Genomic DNA, 20,153 nt, shown 5'->3' with positions numbered 1-20,153 from the left:
TCCTGTAATCCTAGCATGCAGCGAGCTGAGAGGCAGGAAGATCGCCGGAGGCCAGTTTGAGTTGAAAAAAAAAAAAAACCACTCCCCTGTCCTGCCCCCCTTCACCCCCCAAATAGAAATAAAAGAAAAAAAGAAGGCTGGCTTTTACCTGCCCAACAGTGTGGGCAAAATAGTTCTGGAATGACCCAAGTAGATGGCAGGATGTAATGGCGGTGTGTGCTCACACAGTGAACTCACTTCTTGGTAGGAGCTCAGAGAAGAGGCTGTTTGACTCTCCTGTTGTTGTTTCTTTGGTTGGCTTTTTGAGACAGGGTCTCCCTGTAGCCCCAGCTGATCTAGAACTCACTATGTAGAGCAGGCTGGCTTCAGTCTCAGAGATCTGTCTGCCTCTGCCTCCTGAGTGCTGGGATTAAAGGTATGGACCACCACGCCCAGCCTCCTCATACTGTTTTTTGAGAAGCAAAATCTTGACCCAAGAATCACATTCAGTTTCACATTTTTAGCATTATTTGTGAATCATTTTTTAGCATTATTATTTGTGTCCAGTTGAAGAAGTCTTTGCCTAGCCTGAGGTCAAAGCATTCCCGGGTCTTCGTCTTTCTGGCTGCTTTTTTCAGTTAGGTCTGTTCCATTGCAAAGAGTTTTGTGTGTGGCCTGTGGTGGGTGTAGTGACATCAAGGTTGATTTATTTAATAGATATTCAGTTGTCCCAGAACCATGTCTCACAGTTCAGTAGTTCTGCAAGGGACTGCAATGGTGTCTTTATTGGAAGCAGGGGGTTGTATGCCTTTGGGTGGTTGTGATGGGGGACTCTGGAAAACTATCCTTATACTCACATCAATAGTGTATACATCTGTACATTTACACCCGTTCTTCTCACATTCAGAGTTATAACCCCGAGGCATGGGCCGGTCAGATGAGAGGAGGTGATCTTAGTGTTATTTGTTTGCCTTTTTTGGTATTTTATTTATTTATTTTATAAGACAGTATATCCAGACAGGTGTAGTGGCACACATCTATAATAAGTTTAAGGCTATCCTGGACTATATGAGACCCTGTCTCAAGAAACCAGCCAACCAAACAAATGCAAAAAAAAAAAAAAAAGACAGTATCTTGTTATATAGTCCAAATTGACCATGAACTCAACACGTAGCCCAGGCTGGCCTTGAACTGACAATCCTCCTGCCTCGGCCTCCTGAGTGTTGGGATCACACAGGCATCACTCCAGCTCTGTGTTTGCCTTAAGACACGGTCTATCTCTGCTCCGTGGACCTCCACTAAGTGTCCTGGCCCTCTAACACCACACTGAGCTCATAATTATAGTGGCAGAGTATTCTGTTGCCTTCTGTCTGTCCTTATGCTTTTAAAACCTGCCTGGATTATTTTCCCTTGAACCATCTGGACTTGTTCCATAGAAAAAAATCATACTAGGATTTCATTCAGCATTGTATGATAGGCAGGGCAGGATTTGTCATCCGAGTGTCATAGATGAGGCCATACAAGTCCGGAGAGGGAAGGGACCAGCCCAGGGCCAGGCACACTGAGAAGATGGGCAGACAGAGGGTCTCACCCTTGTCTGCTGGGTCAGTGAAATCCAGTGGGTGCTAACCAAAGACCTGCTCTGTGCTGTCCAAACTTGTGTGGGTCTGGGTCCGTGTAGCTCCAGAGAGCCCTGGCTTAAAGACCTGTGGAGGAGAGGTTCCTCAGAGGGGGGAATCCTGAAAAGAGATCCTAGTGGATCTGTAGGGACTTTTATGACCATAACAGAGGTGGGATCAGGTGCCTCAGGAGGGGTCTGCCTGCTTCTGGGCCTACGTGCAGCAATAGGGCCATGGACCAGTTCTGCTACAGCACAGCCTCTCCTTGCCTGGACCTCTTGGCACTGACCCTCCCCTTTCACTCGTTAACCCACTCTCCTCTGTGGACAGACAAGGGGATGTGGCCCTGCCCCCCTACTACCAGCCGGAGGAGGATGATGAGATGCCCTTCATCTGCTCTCTGTCGGGGGACAATGGCATCATGGGCTGCCACGAGATCCCTCCACTGAAGGAGCAGGGTCGAGAGTGCTGCCTGTCCAAGGACGATGTCTATGACTTTGGGGCAGGGCGGCAAGACCTCAATGCCAGTGGCCTCTGTGTCAACTGGAACCGCTATTACAATGTGTGCCGCACGGGCAGTGCCAACCCGCACAAGGGCGCCATCAACTTTGACAACATTGGTTATGCCTGGATAGTTATCTTCCAGGTAAGCTCACTCAGGCCTGGAATTGGCCAACCCTTGGAGATGGGGGGGTGGCATGGTGGGCAAAGTCTTGAACAGGAGTTTGCCACTCATTCCCTGAGATCAGCCCAATTTGCTGGCACCATAGGCTTCATCCCACTCACTTTACAGAGGCAGCAAACCCAAGGGTCAAAGGAAGGAAACATGTCTGTTGGCCAGGAGTATGTGATGACTAAATGCTATACCAAGATTTCAGTACACTTTGTCTGACCCCAAAGCCTGTGCTCTTTGCAGACCCCTAGGTGGGCTGAGTTCTGGCAGGGAATTTTGTTCACAGAAGGCAGAGATAGGACATAGCTCTATTGGCTGAGCCAAGGCAAGCCTCCACCATGGAGAGGAAGACCGTTCCTAGAGAGGGTGACCACTGAGCCAGGCCTAGGTGCAAGGGCACCAAAGTGCTCATCCTGACTAGAGTCTATGGGAAAGGCTTTCACCCTGTGACCAGTTCACATGGACATGCCCACTGATATTGCTGGTGCAGAGCCTTGTGGCCCCCAAGCCTGCAGAAGACCAGGTGGGCTTGTTCAGGAAACTGGGGCTGTAGGAACTTGGGGGTATTGCTTGGCCTCTCTGGGCCTCAGATATGCCTTCTTTATCCTGGGTTGTATTACCAGTGTCTTTATCTCGGGTGTCTGAGAGTAAGCCAGATGATGTGAACTGGGTAGTCAGCCCCTGTGCAATTAGGCTCCACTGTTCTCAGAAGGAAGAAGAGAAACAAGAGAGGGCAGGCGGATGCCTGCTCTGGTCGGAGGGGCAGGATCAGAGACTCAGAGCTGTGGGACAACTGTGCTCATACCCAGCTACTGTGCTTTGGGGCACTCAGTGGTCCACAGGAAGGTGGAGGCTGTTTGAGGGCCTGTTCAACACTTTGCCACAAGCAAAGATGAGGGAGAGATAGGAAAGTCCTTGAATCTGGCTTGTCTTTCCCCAGGTGGTGCCTGGTCTCTCTGGACGGAGTTAGGTAGAGATAAGGAGGGGGGATGGTCAGCTGACCCTGCAGGCTCTGTCATCCACATACTGAAGAAGTTAGTGAGACAGAGCTGAGCCCTAGGCTCTTTGCTTCTCTAGTTTGCATCCCCAGCCTTGGAGCAAGAAAGTACCAGAGTCCCTGCTCCCCTCCTGCCTGACAGTATGTTGTTGGGCAAGGGCTGGAGCCTTGGGAAGGAGGACACTGCCTACCCTCACCCGCACTCATCCAGGCTTGTGTCTTGAGTTCTAGCTCATAGTAGGGCCTCTGTTTGGGGCTCTCTGGCTGTCTGCCAGCCCAGGGTTAGCGTCTCAGGTCTGCTTCTGTCCCTGTACCCGCTGCAGGTGATCACTCTCGAAGGCTGGGTGGAGATCATGTACTACGTGATGGATGCACACTCTTTCTACAACTTCATCTACTTCATCCTGCTCATCATAGTAAGTGTCAGGGCAAGCTCAGGGCCACGGACCCTGTCGCCAGGGGGAGGGAGGGAAAGGGCAAGGGCTTCTGCAGTCCCCAAGGGAGCCTTCAGCGCCACAAAAGCCTGGCAGATCAGGAGGCAGTAGAAAGGGTTATTTTTAAATGCAGTCAACTAGCAGGTGATTGACGGAACTCATCAGGGCTGTGGCTGGGAGCATCCATCTTTCCCCTTGACTTCATTTCTCATTGCTGGGCATTAACGTCTACCCCATTGCTCTTGCTTGCCTTTCGCTGCCAGTATCTCTAGGAATACATTATTTTCATGACTTTCATTTTCCTGGGGGAAGACAAGATGCTCTGACTATATGGGGCTGGTTCCTGGGTAAGACATGTAGTAGACATGGTGACAGCCTGGTGGAACTCTCTGGGAGTCTCAGAACTCCTGCCTCTCTGCAGCTCTGCCTTGTTGGGGTGACCAGGTGACAGAGACAAAGGTCTATCTGCCCTTGTAGGCTAAGCCCCAGTCTCCTACTTTATAGACGGGAAGCAGGGGGTCCAGAGGGGATGGGTCCTATCTGGGGGTCTGTTGAATGGGAGCCTTACAGGAGTGAGCTTACAGAGAGGGTCGGGTCTAAGCACTCTGGTTCCTGTGTCCCCCAACTAGCCTGGCAAAGGGCAGTTCTCTGGGAAATGCCTGTGACGAGATATCTTGACTGAGGCAGGGGACTGCGGGCATCTTTTCATCTAAGAAGCAGTTTGTTTCCCAGAGTCTTCTGGTCCAGGAAGCCATCCTCCACCTTCAGCTCCTTGGTCATGGTAATGGGGAGAGGAGAGGAGAAAAGCAGTGACTGGGGTTACCACCTACATGGTACCTGTTGGTGGTATGTAGGAGGCTAGAGGCCACATACCTCCTGTCTGGTCAGAGGAGCTCATTTACGGTTAGCAAGTGCCAGAAGAGGTGGCTGCCTGACCTAGGGCAGAAGGGCTCTTTTGCCTCAGCAGAAGCTGGGACCCGAAGGGGCTTCCTGTTCCCATTTCGCCCTATAAGCTCACATGACTAAAGTCCAGGCCCAAGAGTAGGACTCAGGGTCCTTTGTGACCTGAGGGTTCTGATCTCCCTCCCTGGCCTCAGTGCCAGGTCCACAGGCCTGATAGGGTCTTGGCTTGGAAGCAACCCTAGTTAGATTTGGGGGGTCACCTAGACTGTGTCTTCTCCTGCAAGGACTCAGTGATCTTTTCCTGTCCATATTTGTGTCTGTGTTTCTGTCTCTCTGGGTTCTTCCATCTTCCTCTGTACCTCTATCTGTTTCTACCCTCAACTCTACATTTCCCATACCCTCAATTCTGTTCACTCTTCTTTCTGTCTCTGTGTGTATCTGTCTGTCTGCCCCTCTTCCATCCTTACCCTTTTTCTTTGACTCTGCACCCCTGGCTGTCTCTTTCTTGCGGTCTTTCTGGCTGCTCTGTCTTCTTTCCTCTGTTCTGTCTCTGATCTGTCCCTGCCCTCCCTCTCTCCATTTCTGCCCGTCCCCTCCCTGGTCCCTTCCTCCCCTCCTGTTCTTGCTAACTCTTTCTCCATCTCCCTGTCTCTCTTCTCCTTGTGTCTTCTCGCTGGCTTTACCTCCATTTTTGCTTCTCTGTGGCCCTATTGTCCCCTCCATTCCTGTTCCTGTTTTCTCCTCCCGTTGGTCACAGGTGGGCTCCTTCTTCATGATCAACCTGTGCCTCGTTGTCATAGCGACCCAGTTCTCAGAGACCAAGCAGCGGGAGCACCGGCTGATGCTAGAGCAGCGCCAACGCTACCTGTCTTCCAGCACAGTGGCCAGTTACGCTGAGCCGGGTGACTGCTATGAAGAGATCTTCCAATACGTCTGCCACATCCTACGAAAGGCCAAGCGCCGTGCCCTAGGTCTTTACCAGGCTCTGCAGAGCCGGCGCCAGGCCACAGGCCCAGGGGCACAAGCCCCTGCTAAGCCTGGGCCCCACACCAAGGAGCCCAGCCACTGCAGTAAGTGGCCCTGCCTCTGTGGCCCATGTGCCACTGCCTGGGGTCTCAGAATGGCAGTGTTGCAAGTAGGTTATACCTGCTGGGCAGTAGAGGTGTCCATCAGACTCAGGTCCCAAGTGTTCTTTTCAAGTTCTCATGTCCCCTTTATGACCAGCACTCTCCAGGTCTCATCCACCCTGCCCTCTCCCTATCCCCTGTTCAGTTTGCGTGGGCTAGCCCTCTCCCTAGGGGAATTCCCTTCCCATCTGTGTAGGCAGACAGGTACCACCCCCTTGAACCCACACTTGAAAGTCAAGTGCACTTGAATGACCTATCAGTCTTCCAAGTCTAGCCTCCCTCTTCACAGCCACCATGTCACCCCTGACTCAGGCTCCTGTGGCTGTCCCTTGCTTACCAGAGCAATGACACCAGGCTCCTGGCATAGAGGGTAGTGCATGCCATGGCACAGCTGTCTCTGTGAGTTTGGTGTACAGCTTGGGAAGGATTCTCTCTGGGCTCTGAATGAGCTCAGTTGGCAGAGTGCTTGCCTAGCATACATGAAGCCCTGGGTTTGATCCCCAGCACTACATAAACCTGGCATGGTGGTTCACGTCTGTAACCTTAGCACTCAGGAGGTGGAAGAAGGAGGATCAGAAGTTGAAGGTCATTTTCCACTACACAGCAAGTTCAAGACCAGCTTGGGCTACATGAGACTCTATTGGTGGCAGTGGTGGTGGGGAGCTCATTCCTTAGCTCATTTCTTCCAAGAAGAAGTCCTGAGAAGGCAGCAGACTGGTAATAGTATCTTCAGTTTTCAGATGGGTAAACCAGGGTCCAAGGAGATGAGAGAGTCACTTAAGATGGCCCAGTGTATCAGTGATAAGACTTAGTGATGTGAGTGTCAGAGGTGCGAGACTTTGTGGTCTGTCGCCATCACAAATGCACTGACCCTTGAGAGGAGTCCACCCAGGCTACCAGGGGGCCCCTGGTTCAGAAACTAGCGGGCCTTAGGGCTGTTCCATGGAGCATGGCATGTGCTGTTCCCTGTGTGACCCTGAAGTCCGTAGGGCCTCTCTCATCCCCACTTGCTGAATGTGCTTCAAGGGACCCACCAACATGTGGCTGTGGATGACAGCAGTCACTGTCTCTGGCCCTGGCTGTCGAGCCCCAAGCTCCCAGTGCTTTCATCCATTTAATCTGAGAAGCCAGCAGGAAAATTCCCCCTCAGGACTGCTGCCCACCATCCTCAGACACCAGCTATTTAGGCACGGTTGTGGAGGAAGTTCCAGGTGGCCAGTGGGCTAGCCTAGCACATGGAGAAGAGAACTGGGGTCTAGGCAAGGCTAGCCCTTTCCTTCTTGGGGTATATGGTGATGGTTGGTGTGAATTAAGAAACCCTTAATTGGAAGGGTTTCTTGCTGCTGCCCGCCACCCTCACCCTGGAATTCTGTAGGGGGAAGTCTTAGGGAGCTCCCACCTACCCCCACCTCCCAGGTGTCCATGTATCCTTCCTTCCTTGTGTCCAGCAGTGAGGTGGGCTACGAAGGGCTATGATCTGCCCTCTATGGGCTGGTATAGGATGACCCAAGCTTTTAGTTGTCTACCCTGGCTCCAAACAGAGGCATCAATGAGCTGAGGGCTTTGTGCAGGGCTTGGCAGTATGTGGAGATAGATGCTTTCGTTTCCCTTTAATGTACCTTTTTTTTTTTTTGCTTACTCAAGCAAAATATGTTTATGCTAAGATAATATAGAAAAGCATAAAGAAGCCCAACCAGCTAGAGAGAGGCCTCCCTGACACATCTCTGAATCCAATGCCAGCCCAGGGGTTGAACTCCCAGCCCTAGTCAGCGGCCCCCACTTCCCTCCAGCCTGACTCTCACTGGTACGGAAGGAAGTCCAGAGCAAGGGCCTGCCACTATCTGGGGCTATGCCTTCTCCCTGGGAACCAAACCTCCACACTGGTGGACAAGCCGAGGAAGCGAGGCCACTGTGGCTTCTCCTGAGGAGTGTCCACTTTCCACACAGACCTTTACATTTAATCAATGACATTTAGTTCCTAGACCCTCAGAACTGCGTTTGGGAAAGTTTATTGACTTAGGGCCAAGTTCAGAAGTGACCAACAATTGGCATACATAGAAGTGCCAGGCACTGTGCTGAGCCCATCACTTGTACCAATGAAGATAATCCTCCTGTAGTTTGTCAGGTAGATGTGCCTGTCCCTGCTTCTGCACAGGAACAGACACAGCCCAGAGATGGGAGGTCGTGTCCCCAGGAAGCTCCAGGCTCCCCCAGGTAGGATCAGCTTCTTCTAGGCAGACTCTGTGTCCTTGGAGGAGGTTGGGGCCTGGCATGGACACTGACACTGCCCTCTGTTTGTTTGTTTTTCAGAGTTGTGCCCACGACACAGTCCCCTGGACCCCACACCCCACACACGGGTACAGCCTATCTCTGCTATGTTGGCTTCTGACCCTGCCAGCTGCCCACAGTGCCAGCACAAGGCAGGCAGACGACCCTCGGGCCTGGGCAGCACCGACTCTGGCCAGGAGGGCTCAGGCTCTGGTGGCTCGGGAGAGGCTGAGGCCGATGGGGATGGACCCCGAAGCAGTGAGGATGGGGCTTCCTCAGGCCTGGGGAAGGAGGATGAGGAGGAGCAGGCCGATGGGACAGCCCGCCTGTGTGGGGATGTATGGAGAGAGACACGAGCCAAGCTACGGGGCATTGTGGACAGCAAGTATTTCAACAGGGGAATCATGATGGCCATCCTGGTCAACACTGTCAGCATGGGTATCGAACACCATGAACAGGCCAGTTTTGGTTTGGGGCTTGGGCCAGGCGGGTGTGGAGAAGCAGTCCAGTGCAGGGTGCTGGGCTCAGGATGGGTGGTGTGGAGGGGGACATCCAGGACAGGCTGAGACCATCCCCACATCTGTCTCCCTGCCCCTGACTGGAGTGGGGGTCTGATCCATTCGTGTGGCTTCAGGGCCTGGTCCAGGGCCATATTCAAGGTGCAGCTACTTTGGGTGTCTGCAGAATGAATGGCTGAGTGGATGAGTGAGACTTGACAGCACAGGACTTGGCAAAGTCTTTGGCTACCCCTGGGGCGATAGCCTGGGAGCTGAGTCCTGGCTCCATTTCCTAGTTCCTGGTGTCCATCTGTCTTTCGGGGGTCGGGACTGGCTTCCTTAGCCTGCTCCTCAGCCTAGTGAGCATGCTGGGCTCAAAAAAGGGCCACTGACCCAGGGTCCCACAGCTAGCCAGCAGCTGGATTTGAATCCTCCTCCTGCGGCAAGACTGACATTCCAGCAGGGTTTAGATTATGTGTCCCCTCGCTGTCGTCCTCGTTCTACGAGACCTTCCCATGTGCCTGGAGGGGGGCACGGTCTTCATTTCTCTGCTCATTAGCTTGCTAAGCACAGGCTTCATTCAATTTAGCTAAATGTGGCCCCTGGGGCTGCCACCAACACTCGGTTGGTACTGCTGGTTTGTCAGCCATTCTGACTTAATTAAAAAGATCTCTGGGGAGGCCTGATGGGTGGGATCTCTCTGTAGGGTAAAGCTGGTAGGAGGAGCAGCCCAGACCCCCTTGCCTTGAGGTCCTGGCCTGCCAGGTTACGGAGGGTCAGCATGCCTAGGGAAGGCCCTGTGGGAACAGCTGCTATCCAGTGGCCTCTGGTGTCTAAACCTTGCTGTGCAGGGGCTGGGGACTGTTGCTAGCTTGCTGAAACCAGGTGGTAAGAGCCGATAGTGTCATGCTTGGGAATTTTGAAGTTGTTAAACAGTCAGTTGTTTGAAATTGGCCACGGTGAAAGTATTTACACCATGGAAATTGGCAGATGCTACAAATCAGGAAGGTTTCTCACAGGGGAGTTTGCCTGAACCCTGCTGGTCCCTGTTTCCCATCCAAATACTAACCAGGCCAGACCCTGCTTAGCTTCTGAGATCAGATGAGATTGGGTGCGTTCAGGGTGGTATGGCCATAGACTGCTGATCCCTGTCTTCTCACACCCACTCTGAGACACCACAGCCAGGGCAACTCTTCTCTGCCTTCCAGCTTGACTTCAGGTCTCTGCCTGAGACTGCTCAGGCTCTTCTCTGGCTTATTCTGGCCTATTCCTCTTGATCCTGCCACATCCGACTTGAGCAAGCTTTCTTTTGTTTTTTTATTTAAATTTTTTTTGAACATTTATTTGTTGTATGTGTACATATGTGGAAGTCAGAGGACAACTTGCAGAAGTTGGTGTTTTCCACCATGTACGTACTGGGTATCAAACACTCAGGTCATTAGGCTTGGCAGCAAGCACCTCCACCCACTGAACCATCTTGCCAGGCCCCTTGAACAAGCTTTCTAACCCAGAACCTGCTGAAGCCTTTTCCACTGGGACAGTAGAAGTCACCTGGTGCTGAAGTTGTCTCCCAATTGGAGTATCTCTGTACCTGGTTGGATGAGGCCCCTGTCAATTGTAGGGTCTACCCTGATCCCTTGACCTGCTGCCTTGACTGAGTGCTGTCTCCTTCTTAGGGTTACCTCTTCCTGGGCACCTACTAAGCACCGGGCCTAGAGAGAGTCTTGTGCCTCTGAGCCCTAACAAAAGTCTTCTAAACAGGTGCCATTGCTTCCCGTTCTCACATTTTGAAGGCCACTGGTTAGAGGCCACACTTCTCACTCTGGTTCTGCTGTTGATGGGCTGGGTGACTCTTGATGAGTCACTGTGCCAACCTAGCTGGTATCTCTATCTGCAGATGACCCAGTGGACCTCCCACACAATCCCCACCCCAAGGTGGCTGGGAGGGGCGGATGTGTGGATTCTGGTGCCTAGTAGGTGCACAGGACTCCATCATTATTAGCAGGTCTTTTGTTTGAGCCTTCTGCCACTAGCCTGGGTGAGTTTACCATCTACTGTCTGGAGCCTCAAAAATTAATTAAAGAAGAAGTGAGGAGGAGGAAGCGTTTTTAAACTGTTCTTTTTAAAGCTGCTCCGAGTGGCAGCCATTGTTCAGCTGAGCTCTGTGCAGGGCCTGCTGGTATTTTTGCTCTTCCCCCTGGGCTCTCAGACATCTCTCTGTGGGAACCGATCCGCCCCCAGGTCTATTTTGAGCAGCCCCCACTGAGGTGGCACCCAGGCTAGAGATGGCCCAGGGCCGCAGATGGTACACAGGGAGAAAGGGGAGAGTGCCACAGGTTCTTCTGCTTCTGCTGGCCCTGCACCCCGTCCAGGCCCACTGGATGCTCTGTGCACCGCTGCAGGGCACAGGTGGCAAGGTCCTGGCTTGTCACCCCAGCCTCCCTGGTTATAGGGAGCTCAGTACAGATGTTCATGGTCTTTACCAAGGCTACTGCTGCTGAAATAATGAAGGGCCGTCACCAAGAACAGCTTACTTGTCCAGGGGACTGGCCCAGGAGGAGATGACAGTTGAAGGGATGTTAACCAGGCAAGGATCTGCATGTGTCTCCTGAAGATAGAAATGACGTTCAAGTCTCCCCCAGCCCCTTGCCAAGGCAGGGGTGTGTCTTAATACTAGGGCACTTGCCTAGAATGTTCAGGGCCCTGAGTTAAATTCCCAGCATTGGTAAAGACAAATTCCCAGGAAGCTTATCATGTTATACCCCCCTGGATAGTCTCTGGCTGCACTGTGTGACCAGAGGAGGTCAGGTCAACTTGGCTGCCAGGCTCACAGAAGCCTTGAGGGTAAGCAGGGTGGGTGTTTCATCCACACTGAGCAGATAGAGGCAGATGGAGAAACTGAGGCTCAGCAAGGTGACATGGCTGCTCAGGTGCCCTGGCAGAGTTAGCTCCAAGATGCAGAGGGCAGCTATGGATGATCACAACAGAGGTAGGATACGGGTCAGGAAAATACTGTTCACAGAGCATCTCTGCCTCAGTCTCTCCTCTCTTGGCACACCCCTGATGAGACCCATGACTCCTCTCAAACTGAACCCTGCAAATTCACCTCGTCTCAGAGCTGGACCAAGTGGAGCACGAAAAGCAGAGGCTTGGATGGAAGGGGTAACAGGCAGGGAGCCTCCCCGGGTTAAAGCCGATTCAACCTAGGGTATATGACCATTGGTCCTAGCTCCCAGGGGACTGCATCCAAGGTCTCCCCAATCTGTGGATGGGTCAAGGCCCACTTTACTTTCCCTTCTGCAGCTCCTGTCAAATCACTTCCAACCCAGGTCTAGGGTAGCTCTGGGAAGAAGAACATGGGGTAGGTTAGTGGCTGACATTCCAACTCTGGGAGGGCCCAGGGTAGAGAGGTACCAACATGGGTGATAGGCAGGGAGGGCTTCCTGGAGATGATGGCACTGTGGATAAGGATAACCATGAGTTCATCAATGAGAGGCAGAGTTACAGAGACCAGGGGAAGAGCCAAAGTCCTCAAGAAGGATGTATGACAAGGGTAGGGTGGACAGCCCAGGGGGCAGGACAGTTGCTTATCTACTAAGGGCCTCAAGGTCAGTTTTATCCTTAGGGCAATGGTGGGCACAGAAGGCTTGTAAACAGAGGAGAGGAGTGATATGTATTCTTTCAAATTGTGAGCAGGTAATGGTACCTGGTTCACAGGAGGTGGAGCCTGAGGAGGAAGACATGGTTCTAGAGCTTCTCCATCTTGGCCTGGCCATGACCCTGGGCAGTCACTTCTCCTCTCTGAGCCATCGGTTTCCCAGCTGTAAAATCAGTGTAGGGTTGACTGAAGTTTGAACTGGTAAAGCAAGGAAAGCACTTCCTCTGGCCCCTGGGAAGAACTTAGCAACAGGAGCTGCCACAGTCACCATGAGGCTAGGCTGGGGTTCAGGGGCACCTGGACCAAGACCCTCTGCACGTCCCTTTCATCCACCCCTGCAGAGTTGGCTAGAGGGTGGGCATCCTGGAGCCACCAAGCCTAGCATCAGGCAGGGATGATCCCATCCCCCTTTGCCTTCTGCATTACCTTAGCATTTTCTGACGTGTCCTCATTACCTGCTCTTTCACTGGGCAGGTGTTGGCCATCTCCAGCAGCTCCCCTGCTGTCCATTTATCCTTTTTCTGTGTCTCTTACTTTCTGGAGTGTCTCTGACTGCATGTTATTGTGTCGTCGTCTCAGGTCTTTAAAAAAAAAAAAAAGATTCTTTTTGAGTCAGGGTCTTATGTAGCCCAGGCTGGCCTTGAATTCACTGTATAGCCAAGGATGACCTTGAACTTTGGATCATCCTTTCTCCAATCTCCAGAGTGCCAGGATTATAGGTGTGAACCACCATACCACACCTGGTTAATGTGCTGGGGCTCGAACCCAGGGTATTGTGCATGCTAGGCAAACGCTCTACCAATTGAGCTATATCTCTAGTCTGTAAGGTCATTCTTTATCTCTCTGTATCATGGCTTCTGCCTCTGCCTTTTGCTCCCCATGTCCTTATCTCTCTGTCCACCCATCCTGCTCCCACATCTCCGCTCCTTTGTGCATCTCTGCCCCGTCCCTTCCATCCTCCGCTTGGCCTCCCACTTGTCGTGTCTATATTCATCTGTCTGCCTCTCTCCAGCCTGTCTCTCTCCCAGAAAAATGCTCTTGGGAATGATGGATGGTCCATTGGAGAAAGATTAACAGGTGTGCGTTGCCTGGAAAAACAGCTGTTGCGGGGGAGGAGGGAAGCAAGCTAGTGACCTTTCTAGAGAGCAGTGGATCCAGCACGGATGCAGGGAACGTGTGCACAGCTTGTGCAGCCAAGAGCTGGTGGATGGTCATCATGGACTGTCAGTGGCTACCCTTCTCATCTCTGCAGACGTGGTTTGGGTGGGCTGATCAGCATCTGAGTCCCGTCTGCTGATGCCCCTCTCAGGGTCCCGCTCTCCTTGTGGGAGCATTTTGTGAGTCAAATGTAATTACAGATGGAAATGGGCCCTTCGCCTTTTATCTGGGCTTGAGAGGAACTGGCAGTTTTATTAGATTTCCCAGGCACTAGGCGGGAAGCTGGTGGCTGGGTAATTTTTTTTTCTTCTTCTTTTAAGCCACATGGAATCAAAGTCAGATCCCTGGGGTTCATTGTTGCTCAGTGGAAGGGCTGGGCTGGGAGTTAGGATGCTGACAGGTGAGAGCTGGCCTGCCGCTCTGTCACTCTGCTCCCTCCCAACCCCTGCTCTGGCTAGGAGCTTGGCCACGCTCCCATCTCCAGCTGTCGTCTTTAGGTTTCTGCTGAGACATTGCTTTCTTCAGGAATCCGCCCAGCTCCCTGACACTGTTCCCCTAACCACTCTCAGCTTCTCTGGTGTTCTTGGGTGCTGGCTTGCTTTGTTTTAGGGTGATTTGTGGGGCTCTGCCACTGATCGTTGGCACTCCCCTTGCAGGAGCACAGGCTCAGCACATGGCAGCATGTCGCTGTATCAGGAGACCTATGGGATGTATTCAGGAGTGAAAGAATGAGTGAGTGAAGGGGCGGGCTCAGGCCTCAGTTTCCTCACCTATCAAATGGAAAAGGCAGTGGTAGCCTAGCAGGCTGTGAGGTTCGGCAATGGGGTGCACGGTGAGGGTGCAACAAGTGGCCTTTCCTTTTCCAGGATTCAGTGGGGCCACCAGTGGCTCCCTGAGCCCAACCCAGAGGGCTGTGGAGGAGAGAGCAGGAACCAGAGCCTCCTTGTATTCCTCTGAACCAATGGTTTGGAGTGCATGAAAGCCAGCACTTCACACTCTGCTTATAGATAAGGGAAGGGAGGCTCAGAGGCAGGGGGCCAGGTCTGTTCAAAAACAAGGTCCTCAAAGATTCTATTTGTAGGTTGCTGCCTGTTGCTAAAATCCCTGAGGGAACAGCAGAGGGAGGTTTGTGACTGGAGAATGGGGGCTGGTGTCACCAGCTGGCAGTTCCCTTGACCTCATTGGTGGCATCCTGTATATAAGGCTGTGCCTGGCATGCAGCAGGTGCCCTGTCTCTGCCCTCTCTTCTCTGGCAGTGTATGAGAAACTGAACTGTTACATGGGCAGTAAAATGCCAGTACCACTTCTGGACTATCCCTCCCCCATCTAGAGGGCCTCTCAGGATCTGAGGGTGACACAGTTGAGAGGTTTCCAGACTGTAGTGCAGGGTGGGTGGTTGAGCTCTACCAAGGACAGGAACCCACCAGGGTCACAGGCCCCCCTCCTCTGCCAACATCCCACAGCCCGAGGAGCTGACCAACATCCTGGAGATCTGTAACGTGGTCTTCACCAGCATGTTTGCCCTGGAGATGATCCTGAAGCTGGCTGCCTTCGGGCTCTTCGACTACCTGCGAAATCCCTATAACATCTTCGACAGCATCATCGTCATCATCAGGTACACTGAGGCCCTGCAGCTGAGGAGTACAGGGAGGGAGAGCCCTAACCCCTGCCATCACATAAAGCTCCTGAATAATAAATAATGAAGGAAACCATCACACTGACATAGGTTATTCAAATATTGAAAAAACAGATGATTTAGCAATGAATGCCTCTGGATGAATGTGTTAAAGAGCAAGAGGTAGCAGCCAGTTGGGGCCACTGTCATTCCAAAGAGGGGACGTGGGGAAGCAGCTGCAGCAGTCATTATGCAACCTGAAGATATCAGCTGTTTTGATTACCCATGAAGTCATGGGTACTGTGGATTCTCTGGTTTGCTGTTTACCTTTTTAATCAAAAGAAGCTTGCAACCTCAAAAACAGGACAGTGACAATCATGGACTTGGTAGCCTTGACCAAAGCTGGTTGTTGTTTTATCTTCCTCCTCCACTCTTTCTCCTCCTTCCCCCCGCCTCCTCTTCCCCTTCCTCCTTCTCCTCCTCTTCCTCCTCCTCTTCTTTTTAGGGTGTGTTGTGTTGTGTGTGTGTGTGTGTGTGTGTGTGTGTGTGTGTGTGCCCGCGCATGCATTCGCAGATGTGTGAAGGCCAGAAGACAACTTTTAGGAATCACTTTTCTCCTTCCACCATGTGGGGCCCAAGGATCAAACTCAGGTCATCAGGTTTGATGGCAATCACCTTTACCTCCTGAGCCATCTTGCCAGCCCTAGCTTCAGCCTTCTTAATGTGTGGCCCATGGGCTCCTAGCTAAGAAGCCCTGATTTAGGAGGTGCTGTGGAGTAGCTGTCAACGTTAATGTTAGATGACTGGATACAGATGACTGATGCTTCTCCATCCTCCCTGTCCTTGCTTCCTCTTCTGTCTTCCTGTCACCTTGGCCTCCCACTAACCCTTCCTGCCTCTCCCACACTGGCTGCAGCATCTGGGAGATTGTGGGGCAGGCGGATGGCGGCCTGTCGGTGCTGCGCACCTTTCGGTTGTTGAGGGTGCTGAAGCTGGTGCGCTTCATGCCGGCGCTACGGCGCCAGCTCGTGGTGCTCATGAAGACCATGGACAACGTGGCCACCTTCTGCATGCTGCTCATGCTCTTCATCTTCATCTTCAGGTGAGCCCCGCCCACCTGGAACTGAAGCTTCAAGCTGTGGGTAGGAGCTGGGGACATTGTGGCTGGTGGAAGATCCTTGGAGCAAAGCTCCCAGGATCTGGGTATGAATCCCGGTGCTATCATTCAACCCTAATGGCTCCAGGCAGATCTTTCCTCTGAGCCTTGATGGTCCCCTCTGTAACATGGACCTGAGGCTGCCCTCTATCTTGGTACTGGGTGGTCTTGGGAGTAGCAGAAAGCACCGTGTGCTGAGTCCCTTGAGCCACCTCCATTTCCCCCGTCCCGCCCCCCAGCATCCTCGGGATGCATATCTTCGGCTGCAAATTCAGCCTCCGGACGGACACTGGAGACACAGTCCCAGACAGGAAGAACTTCGACTCCTTGCTATGGGCCATTGTTACTGTGTTCCAGGTGAGTGACAGCCATGAGTTTCAGGGGAAATCATCTGGACAGCAGGTCTGTGAGGGGCTGAGGCTGGTCTTGGGAGGACCCTAGGGCTGACTTGGATTGCTCTCAACAGATTCTCACTCAGGAAGACTGGAATGTTGTCCTCTACAATGGCATGGCCTCCACTTCCCCCTGGGCCTCCCTCTACTTTGTTGCTCTCATGACCTTTGGCAACTATGTTCTCTTCAACTTGCTGGTAGCCATTTTGGTGGAGGGCTTCCAGGCAGAGGTGACTATAGCCCTGGGGAGGTCACTGGGCAGGGGAGAGGGAGCCTGGATGGGGGAAGAGTACTGGTCAAAATTTTAGCTATACTAAATTTTTAACATTTCCCCAAAGGAGAGTTGCCACTGAGTGGTGCGCTTCCCATCTCTGGAAGCAGGCAAATAAAGGCTGCATCCTGAACCTCTGTCTCTCCCCTAGATCTGATGGACATGGCCTCTCCATCTCAGTTTCTAAAGCCCCCAAGGTTCCAGACCTTGCTTCCTCCATCTGTAAAATGGGAGTGGAAACACCCATTGAAAGCCTTCAAGGGTGGGGAAGGAAAGGGCTAGCTGACCTGTGTTCCAATGTGAGTTCATCTCCCAGGGTGATGCTAATCGCTCCTACTCCGACGAAGACCAGAGTTCATCCAACATGGAGGAATTTGACAAGCTCCCGGAGGGTCTGGACAGCAGTGGAGGTAAACAGGCTGAAAATGACAATTGTCTGCTTTTTATCATCATAACTGAAAGAGATGCTTGGTCTCAGAAACTGTAAGACATTTGTAGATTCCTCTTGAAAGCCCACCTGCTTCCTTCCCTCAGTGGGGCCTCTTGGCTATTGCCACAGGGCCTCAGGATGTGGCCTGGGTTCTGGTCCTCTCTGGTACCACTAGGTAGCTGGGGACAAGCCTTTTTCAACCAAGTCCAGTGTCCTTGATAACTCAGGAGGATAGTTCCTGTGATGATGGGAATGAGGTGTCCCTCGTGGGTCGAGCTCTGGGCAGGCCCAAGAACAGAAGGCAAGGGTTCATGAACAGGTAAAGAGCCCCACAGGCAAGGCGGAGGGAGGCACATGAGATGGAGGGCAATCCGGCAGACTTCCTGGTAGAGGATGTCTCCCCAGAAAAGCTCTCCATCTCTATTACATCTGTCTTACGGCATCCTCTGCTCTTCCCTTTGTCCGTTCTGTCTTCATCTTACATCTCTAGATCCCAAGCTCTGCCCAATCCCCATGACCCCCAATGGACACTTGGACCCCAGCCTCCCACTGGGTGGACATCTGGGTCCTGCTAGTGCCGTGGGCACTGCCCCCCGCCTCTCACTGCAGCCAGATCAGGTGCTGGTGGCCCTGGACTCTCGCAAGAGCAGTGTCATGTCACTGGGCAGGATGAGTTATGATCAGCGTTCCCTGGTGAGTCCTGTGGGGTGCTAGGATGGATGCTCTCTGCTGAAGGTAGGGGCTGTTGAGGGACCCTGGAGCAAGGCACAGAACCTGCTACTTCATCTCTAGACTCTGGTACCCATGCTAGGTTACCACACTGCCTGGCCCCAACTAGACAGGAGCAGTGTTTGTGGTTTCTGGATGCCCAGTGCCAGAGCAGGCCTTGGCAGCAGGAATGAAAATGGGGTCTGGTGTTTCTCCACTCCTGCTCTTTCTTTCTGGTGCTGGGGATTGAACCCAGGGCCTTCTGCATGCTGGACAAGCACTCTAACACTGAAGTACAATCCTCAGCCCTGGGACCTGGTGGAGCGACCTGAGTTTTCATCTTGGTAGAGATGTGTGGGGTGGGGCAGCCAGCCTACAACTTGAATCTGGCCTCTGCCACCTAACTTACTAACAGACCCTAACTTGCTACTCACCTTCCTCAAGAGAAGAAGGGGGTGGAACTCCCCCGGTCATCCACTGGCTAGGGCGGGCAGGAGGCACCAGGCCTCGATACCCCACCAGGTCTGCCTGTGGGTGCTGACCCAAGTCTGGGCTTCTCTGCAGTCCAGCTCCAGGAGCTCCTACTATGGGCCGTGGGGCCGCAGTGGGGCCTGGGCCAGCCGCCGCTCCAGCTGGAACAGCCTGAAGCACAAGCCTCCCTCTGCAGAGCACGAGTCCCTGCTCTCCGGGGAGCGCGGTGGCAGCGGCGGCAGGGCCTGCGAGGGCACCTGGGACGAGGGCCCGCCACGTGCCGCGCCCCTGCACGCCCCGCACGCCCACCACGCGCACCATGGACCCCATATGGCGCATCGTCACCGCCACCACCGCCGGACTCTGTCCCTGGACACCAGGGACTCGGTGGACCTTGCGGAGTTGGTGCCAGTGATGGGCGCCCACTCTCGGGCCAGCTGGAAGGCGGCGGGTCCGGCTCCTGGCCACGAGGACTGCAATGGCAGGATGCCCAACATCGCCAAGGACGTCTTCACCAAGATGGATGACCGCCGGGACCGCGGGGAGGACGAAGAGGAGATCGATTACGTGAGTCAGGGGTGCCTGGAAAAGCAAGCAGTGGGGGCGTGGCCACGGGCGTGGCCGAATCTGTGTGGGGCGGGAGGGCGGGGCCGGAACTGCCCACATCGCCCCGCCCCTGGGAAAGAAGCTCCTTGCCCTCTTCCCCCCTGCTTCCTGCCTTGGGTGGGGGAGAGTTCAGAGGTCACCCAGTGCCCCCAGTTTGCTGGATGGCCGAATGGGTGAAGATGGGCCCCTCTGCGCGATGCCCGCCTTCCCATCCACTTCCTTCCCTTTGCCAGACTCTGTGTTTCCGAGTCCGCAAGATGATCGATGTCTACAAACCTGACTGGTGTGAGGTCCGTGAGGACTGGTCGGTCTACCTCTTCTCGCCTGAGAACAAGTGAGCAGTAGTGGCTGGTGGTGAAGACTAGGGTACCCTGGTGACATGTCTGGAAGGGAGAGCTCTCCTACAAGCCAGGGCAGGGCCATCAGCAGTACATTCCCGTATGCCAGAGAGAGAAGGATCTGTAAGGGAGGGAAATTCCAGGTCCACATATTCTCCCTGCCCCCAGGGTTTTCCTGGGCGAGTTTAGGTCAGCCTTATGCTGGGTATGAGGCAGATCCACATGCATCCTGGATGCTGAAAGAGGGAGGGGGACACCAGAAGGCTTCCTGAAGGAGGAGACCTTTGTGTTGAGTGTTGGAGGCAGATGATTGACTTTAATTTGTAGGTGTATGGTCAGGGAAGGATGCTCCAGCTGGAGACCCTGAGCAGATGTGAAGTTGACATCTGTTTTATGGCTATAGGAGGAGACAGGAATCTTTCTCTAGGCTATTTTGGTGTGTGTGTGTGTGTGTGTGTGTGTGTGTGTGTGTGTATGTGTGTATGTCTGCATCCTCTGTCTTCCTTCTCATCAGAAAGGGAGGCAAAACTGATACCCTTGGGGGTGTCCTGGCCCCTGCTTAGGTTCCGGATCCTGTGTCAGACCATCATTGCTCACAAGCTTTTTGACTACGTGGTCCTGGCCTTCATCTTCCTCAACTGTATCACCATCGCCCTGGAGCGGCCGCAGATTGAAGCCGGCAGCACTGTGAGTGGCTGCAGCCCTCCTTGGGGGGGGGCAGGAGGGCCAGGAGGAGGGCCAGAGCACCAGGGACAGCCATGGACAGTGTGCAGGACCCAATGAGAGCTCAGCCAAGCCAGATACCCAGCAGGCAGAGAGAGGCAGGGATCTTGCCCGTGGGAGGGGAAGGCTA

The 20,153-nt window shown here is 53.3% G+C and overlaps 1 protein-coding gene across 1 annotated transcript in view; it reads left to right on the top strand.

Annotated features, from left to right (window-relative positions):
• Window positions 1-20,153, top strand: part of Cacna1i (calcium voltage-gated channel subunit alpha1 I) — a 75,497-nt gene that overhangs the window by 32,168 nt on the left and 23,176 nt on the right. The window contains exons 5-17 of the mRNA XM_008851217.2: window positions 1,929-2,244; window positions 3,592-3,684; window positions 5,363-5,675; window positions 8,043-8,458; window positions 14,777-14,928; window positions 15,845-16,030; window positions 16,324-16,441; window positions 16,551-16,706; window positions 17,064-17,157; window positions 17,668-17,870; window positions 18,450-18,923; window positions 19,196-19,296; window positions 19,864-19,987. Coding sequence (XP_008849439.1) covers window positions 1,929-2,244; window positions 3,592-3,684; window positions 5,363-5,675; window positions 8,043-8,458; window positions 14,777-14,928; window positions 15,845-16,030; window positions 16,324-16,441; window positions 16,551-16,706; window positions 17,064-17,157; window positions 17,668-17,870; window positions 18,450-18,923; window positions 19,196-19,296; window positions 19,864-19,987 — 2,746 coding nt within the window. The remainder of the gene's footprint in view (window positions 1-1,928; window positions 2,245-3,591; window positions 3,685-5,362; window positions 5,676-8,042; window positions 8,459-14,776; window positions 14,929-15,844; window positions 16,031-16,323; window positions 16,442-16,550; window positions 16,707-17,063; window positions 17,158-17,667; window positions 17,871-18,449; window positions 18,924-19,195; window positions 19,297-19,863; window positions 19,988-20,153) is intronic.

Source organism: Nannospalax galili, unplaced genomic scaffold (genome assembly GCF_000622305.1).
Source record: "Nannospalax galili isolate Female #2095 unplaced genomic scaffold, S.galili_v1.0 scaffold445, whole genome shotgun sequence".
NCBI lineage: Eukaryota > Metazoa > Chordata > Mammalia > Rodentia > Spalacidae > Nannospalax > Nannospalax galili.
This window is presented reverse-complemented; position numbering and strand designations above follow the sequence as displayed.